The sequence below is a fragment of the Hypanus sabinus genome, chromosome 10, assembly GCF_030144855.1.
Source record: "Hypanus sabinus isolate sHypSab1 chromosome 10, sHypSab1.hap1, whole genome shotgun sequence".
Taxonomy (NCBI): Eukaryota; Metazoa; Chordata; class Chondrichthyes; order Myliobatiformes; family Dasyatidae; genus Hypanus; species Hypanus sabinus.
The window spans coordinates 28,338,579-28,344,937 of NC_082715.1; the positions used below are offsets into that span (position 1 = coordinate 28,338,579).

General features: G+C 43.2%; 1 protein-coding gene across 1 annotated transcript; it reads right to left on the reverse strand.

Annotated features, from left to right (window-relative positions):
* Positions 1 to 2,909: 2,909 nt before the first annotated feature.
* Positions 2,910 to 5,665, reverse strand: LOC132400532 (CCN family member 2-like). The gene is made up of 5 exons (XM_059981575.1): positions 5,372 to 5,665; positions 4,852 to 5,074; positions 4,270 to 4,521; positions 3,788 to 3,999; positions 2,910 to 3,668 (listed from the first exon to the last, which is right to left on the reverse strand). The coding sequence occupies exons 1-5, from the start codon at positions 5,648 to 5,650 to the stop codon at positions 3,372 to 3,374; spliced, it is 1,263 nt and encodes a 420-aa protein (XP_059837558.1). The 5' UTR covers positions 5,651 to 5,665; the 3' UTR covers positions 2,910 to 3,371.
* Between the last annotated feature and the right edge of the window lie 694 nt (positions 5,666 to 6,359).

The window sequence follows — 6,359 nt, forward strand, 5'->3', positions numbered from 1 at the left end:
CAGTTCTTTTAAGAAAGAGGACATCTCTGATGTCCTGGAAAAGAAAGCCTCATCCTGGGAGCAGATGCGACAGAGATGAAGGAACTGAGAAAGGGCAATAGCATATTTACAGGAGACAAGTTGAGAAGATGTACAGTCAAGATAGCAATGGGAATCAGTAGATTTATTAAAGATGTTGGTAGATGGTTTGTCTCCAGAGATGGGGACAGATATCAAGAAAGGGGAGGGAGGTATAATGTTTCCCAAATCTTCTGGCACTATATTGACAACTGAATTGGTGCTGCTTCATGCACCCAGGCTGAGCTTGTTAATTTCATCAACTTTGCCTTCAACTTCCATCCTGCCCTTAAGTTCAGTTGGTCCATTTCTGACACCTGCCTTCCCCTTCCCTCTTCTCACCTGCCACTTCTTCCTTTCTCCTATTAATTGTCTATTTATTTATTTGCATTTGCACAGTCTTTGTGTGAGGTTTGTCATTGATTATTTTGAACTTTGTTCTACTGTGAATGCCTGTAAGGAAGCAAATCTCAGGGTAGTATATGGTGACATATATGCACTTTGATAATCCATTTACTTAGAACTTTGAAAATCCGGTCAAAGCACCTTGGCATCTAAATCTGTATAAGATGCTGGAATTAAATCACTATTTATTTATATCATATTTGTAAAATAGATGTATTAATGCATTCAATAAATCTGTGGGAAGCAACATTTAATATGAATGAATTGAACTTTCACATAATATTGTGCTCTGTAATTCCTTGGTTAATTTAGAACTTATATTGCACTTGATTATCTGCAGTTCACTTTTGGGCTCTTACTAACACCGCATTACCTCTTCACAATTGGAATGGATTTTAAACGCCACATTAAGGTGGTATATTTGGAATATTCTTATTGCGGCTACATTCCTGGAACAATATGGTTCAGGAATACCTCATGGTGCATTGTAGTTCCTTCACATTTATAGTACCCTCACTGGACACATGGACAATAGTTTCCATTACACTTGCAGATTAGTAACTATGCAAAGGATACATTTACTGTATTATAAATATCCTGAATCAATTTATATTTCTACCTCTGTGCAGGTGTGGAATAGACACTGCAAATGCTTCTTCGAAATATGTAAACACTGGCCGGCAAGTGAAATGAGAGGAAAACACAAAACGAATTACCTTGACATAATTACACATTCCTTCCTATTTAAAATTTATTGTTCTTACTTTCCAAACTGTTTATCCCTCTCTTCATGGCCAATTCCAATTCTACTGAATTTCAGGACTAAGTTCATGCTTCGGTTGCTGTGCAGCACAGTTCCCTTGTTCTGGTTCTGATTGCAACCTCCACTGCTGATGATGTACCATTTACATGTTCTCTCCATGACCAAGTGTGTACACAGAATGTTCTTGTTTCTTCCCAAATCCCAAAAAGCCGTGATGGTTGGTATAGGTCAATTACCTATTATATCGGTGTAAGTCAGTGAAAGAATCATTGGGGTGGGGAGGTTAACGGATCTGTGGGAGGATGAATAAACTGAAAATAGTGGAGGGACTGGACTGATGAGAATGTTCTGAGGGTCGGCATAAACAATATAGCCTCCTATTGTCAGACAATGGGAGCAATAAAAATGACTAACATGACATGTAAAATCCATGACGTATGCATTGTAAATTCCAGAAGGAATCCAACATTATCATCATTCCATTAGCACTTTTAACATTCCTTAGGACACTTTATTGGAGAGTTGTTGAACAAAACTCGGCAAAGGTATACGAAAGAATTGCCAGGGATAAGATACAGGGCACTTAAATGGTTGAAAGAGAGATTTAGGGAAGATTTCAAGAGCTTTCTGCTTTGGCTCTCATATTTCCGGTGGGGAATTGGAGAAGTGCAGATATCTGTCGGCCTGGCACCTGTATTTGTTAATTGTTATTTTATCTAGTGATTAAGACCTTGTGCTTTCTGCTTAATCTTGTCAAGTTTGACTGGCACAGATTCTCAGCGTACTGTACTTATTTAAAGCAGACTCCCCCTCAGTTCAGGGTCCTTGTGTGTTTTGATTTGTCTCGTGGCTTCACTCACGGTCAAACCAGTGACATTTACTTGGAATTCCTTTGAATAAATTTGTTTTCAGTCTTAACATGGGAGTGTCATTCCCCTGCACCTGGGTGTACTCCTGTGACAGTGTACACCGTGACAATCCTGGGGATCAGTATGTCTGAAGGAGATTACAGCCATATAGATGCTGTCTGGCCTGCTGAGTTCTGCCAGCGTTTTGTGTTTTTGTTTATTTCCAGAATCTGCAGATTCACTCGTGTTACAGAGATGTAAAATGGGAGCAGTGAGGAGATTTGAAAACAAGAATGAAAGTTCAGAATGAACAGCCATTGCTCTAACCAGAATCAATTTGGATCATGATGCAGTGGCAACAGGGAATGTAACTTAGAGCAACACTGGAGAAACTCAGCATGTCAGGCAGCATCGATGGAGGGGAATAAACAGTCAATATTTCTGGCTGAAACACTTCATCAGGGCTTAAATCAGATGTGTATAAAAGATGCGCATCTTAGAGCAAGTTTGAAAATTAAAGTTAATTAAAGTTTTCACTGGTCTTGTGCTTACAGTAGCTGAGAATGGGATGCTAAAATATTGATATCCATAGACTCTAGTAAGCACAGATTATGAGCAGGATTAGTTGATGTTATGTTTGTGGAAATGGACGACTTTTGTGGTTCAAAACTCAACTTGCCATCAAATGAGACCCCAGTTTTGCAAGCAGTCTAAATAACTCAGTGACATTACGGAGGATTGGCATTAGCATCCGAGAAATACAATATGTAGTTACTGCCGTATGATTAAGCATATACTATTTGCGAAGATTTGACAAATACGAGAACACTAATAAGTTTATATCAAAAATATATTTTATTCTGAACTAGAAAAGTGCAGACATTGAAATTTTGATTACACTTCTCAAACATTACAACAACTGTTCAAAAACAAAAATAATCAAACAGTCATCTTGTCAGATCTATAACTAATAGTCAAAGATAATTCAAAATAAATTTTTTTGACTTTAAATCTGTTGATCATGAAAGGTTTCTTCCACCTTTACCGTCTCTCAATATCCATTTTGCAAGGCTAACAAACACAATGCACATTTAAATTAACTTAAGACAACTGTACACATATGTACATTATTTACAATATTACAGCTAACAGTGTACAAGCAACGCATTTTCAAAATATAGGCTGAGTGCTGTGACATGTTGTCAACATGTCAGTGTTTTCCTTTGTTTAATGCAGTGACCTCTGCAGCTGAGAGGGTTAATCTTTCCAGTTACGTGGTCTCTGGTCAACAGCATAGTTTAGGCCATATCGCCAATCATTTTCCTGTAATACAAGGACTGGAAGATATCATTGTCCATGGGGCAGTTGTAGTGACAGGCACAGGTCTTGATGAACATCATCTTTTTCTTCATGAGTTCTCCGTTGGGACATTTGAACTCAACGGGCAGGGTGGCGGTTCTGTGAGGAGTGCAGCATCGGCCGTCCGTACAGACGCCGCAGAATTTGGTTCTGTAGGACTTCACGCTGGTACAGCCAGAGAATTCAAACTTGGTGGGTCTGTAGACCTTTGGTGTGCGGATACACCGCTTACCTCTCTGTGGGGGTGAACAACAGAAGATGGAATTCAATTAAAGAATAAACAGAGCAAACATAAAGATATCTGAAAATAAACTCCAGCTTCAAATTTGCTGATCTCGGGAGGCTGTCTCTTTACCTTTATCGTCTCTTTCATATTCATTTCGCAAGGCCTGACAGTGCAAAGCCTGGACTGCTTCTCCAGTCTGCATTCGCTGTTGTCGTTGGTTACCCGGGTTGAGATGCCCATCCCACAGGTCTTGGAACAGGCACTCCACTCAGTAGTCTGTACAAGACAGTTGGCACGGAACATGGAGGGGTCTGGGCCATAGGTCGCTTCTTCCCTATAGGCTGCAATAAAGAATAAATCAATCAGGCAAACCATTGACTAAAGAATAATGTTATTTGTTTCCTTCAAACTGTCTAATTTACAAGTTAAAAAACGACTTACTAAAATAATATTAAGTAATACTAATTTACTACTCTTTGATTCCAGCCCATTTAATTCTATTGTGAAATTTTGTTTGGTATACGATTTTAATTTGCCTTGGTTACAAGGAAGACTCCTGATGTTGATGTTCCGTATTGGATCGATGTTCAGTTGACCGACAAATATCTCACCTGCCAGTGCGGATCCAAAGATAGCGTCACGACGCGACTGTTCGCAGACCCATTTCTCACAGCACTTGCCGGGTACTTTAACCAACCTGGGCACGGGGCAGTCGGGGGTGGCCAGACGAATGCTCGGAGTGCAGATAGGGACGCAGCCGAGGGAACCGTCCATGCAGGTGCATTGGAACTTGCAGCCATTCTGGAAAGTTTCACCGCTCTTGTAGACGGCGCCGTCCATCATGCAAGGAGCTCCTTCCTTAGCTGCAAGAGACCAGATTAAAATAAAATCCCCTGTGATCTAGTTCAACCAGCAAAACATTTCAACATTTTAGCGAGGTGAAAGAGGTGTGATTTTCCTTCAATTTCTGATTCAAAATAGCTTGGGATGTCGAGATTAAATTGCTCAGACTAGGGCGCGAATATGTGTCCCCACACCATCAATAGGTGTGTGCACACGAAACCCCACTTCAATAATATTTAAAATATCCCGAATATAAGATGTTTTCAGCCGAGTGTAAGCATTTTCTCTCTTCCCCCCCCAGAAACGGTGGGGTTGGTTTGGACGAGGCCCAGAGAGGAGCTGCAGCTTACCGGTACAAACTCCAGAGCTGGCGGAGGGGTTGAATCCGTGCTCCCTGGAGCAGAAGAGGCCCTTGTGGTGGTCGCAGGGCTGGCGTTGGGAGCAGACCTCGCCCACTTGCTTGGCGCAGACCTTGCAGCAGCCGCAATCGTCGGTAACCAGCGAGACCCCGGCAGGGCAGACTGGGGGATTCCCGGGGCACCTACAGGGAGTCTGGCATTCATTGGCGGAGGCCTGTAAATCAAAGATCACCGAAGTTAGAAACCCGGGTTGCAGTTAATACCAAATCACCACTAAAATCGTTTGCCGGTACTTGAATCGTGAACTCAAAATACTGAAAATCTGCAGGAAAGACAGGGAGCGATGGAAATACTCAGCAGCTTCTCCGCAGTTGTTCTGCCGGGTATTTGCAGATTACCGTTTTATTTTTTGCAGTCATGCAAGAGAGGGCAATGTTTCCCCCTCGCAACCTGCTTCTGGAGACACTTGGATGTGTTACATATAAAATATATACGCAGGCCGTTAACTCACCAAACAAGGCAGTGCCATTAGCAGGAATGGTACAAAGTTAACGTTCTTCAGTCCAGCAAACATGTTGCACTGGAGTTTCCTTCCTCTTGCAAAGCAGTTGCGATCGAGTCGATCTGCTGAGTCTTCAGTCTTTTTCTCCGTCTCTCTCTCTCTCTCTCTCGAGAAGTTTGTATCTGTTGAGTGGCTGAAGCGAGGGCTTTTTATCCCGTCCCAGTCGGGCTGACGCAAGCGGGCGGCCGCCCTCGCCAGCAGACTTGCTTTTGGATCAACACCAAACATTCCAGGGCAGCTTCGCAGTTCCTGCCTCACACCGGATTGTATCTGACCTCTTGACACGCCGCATACCTCCAGCCCGCCCGACGCGCTGCCAGCCGGCGGCCCGGGTGACGCGAGCTTCCCCCCGGGCTCTCGGGACGGGAACAGCCGGCATCGAAATATAAGCACGCTGTACTGTCAACTGCATGAGCTCCAAAACAATGCAAGGCATAGTGTGTGCTGCACGCTGGACAAAGACGAGACTAGGACATGCATATCAGTTCAATCGTCTATCTGCGCTGCTTATTCACGCCAAGGAATGCATTTACCTCAAATTACATTAAAACTTTGAATATAATGTATTGGAGTTGCGAACACCGCAGAGAAGTGCCAAAGGCTTGTTATGTCTACTGAAGTTTCCAAGATCGCGCAAGAACGTGTTGGAATGTTGTGCCTTTTGATTATTTTTATTTCCCGCTGCCCGATCAGATATTAGACGCGCTTCAGACGGCCAGGGTTGCAGGAAAGCGGCTAGACGATATGTGTGCACACAGGATGCGCACCTCGCTACACTCCGGGTCATCACGCCAGACACGGATTGTGAGATGCAGTTCGGCAGCTGCTTTTCGGGAAGTGTGTGTGTGTGTGTGTGTGTGTGTGTGTGGTGGGGGCGTCCCAGCTGCAGGAACGCGTGGTAGGAATGTAACACAAGGCTGTCTGTCCGCCTTTGTCA

Excerpts from the sequence above, each read along its gene's own strand:
- LOC132400532 (XM_059981575.1), bottom strand. The coding sequence starts at position 5,650 with ATGTTTGGTGTTGATCCAAAAGCAAGTCTGCTGGCGAGGGCGGCCGCC. Across the intron at positions 5,075-5,371 it reads TAATGGCACTGCCTTGTTTG|GCCTCCGCCAATGAATGCCA; the intron begins GTGAGTTAACGG and ends TTTGATTTACAG. Across the intron at positions 4,000-4,269 it reads CTTTGGATCCGCACTGGCAG|CCTATAGGGAAGAAGCGACC; the intron begins GTGAGATATTTG and ends TCTTTATTGCAG.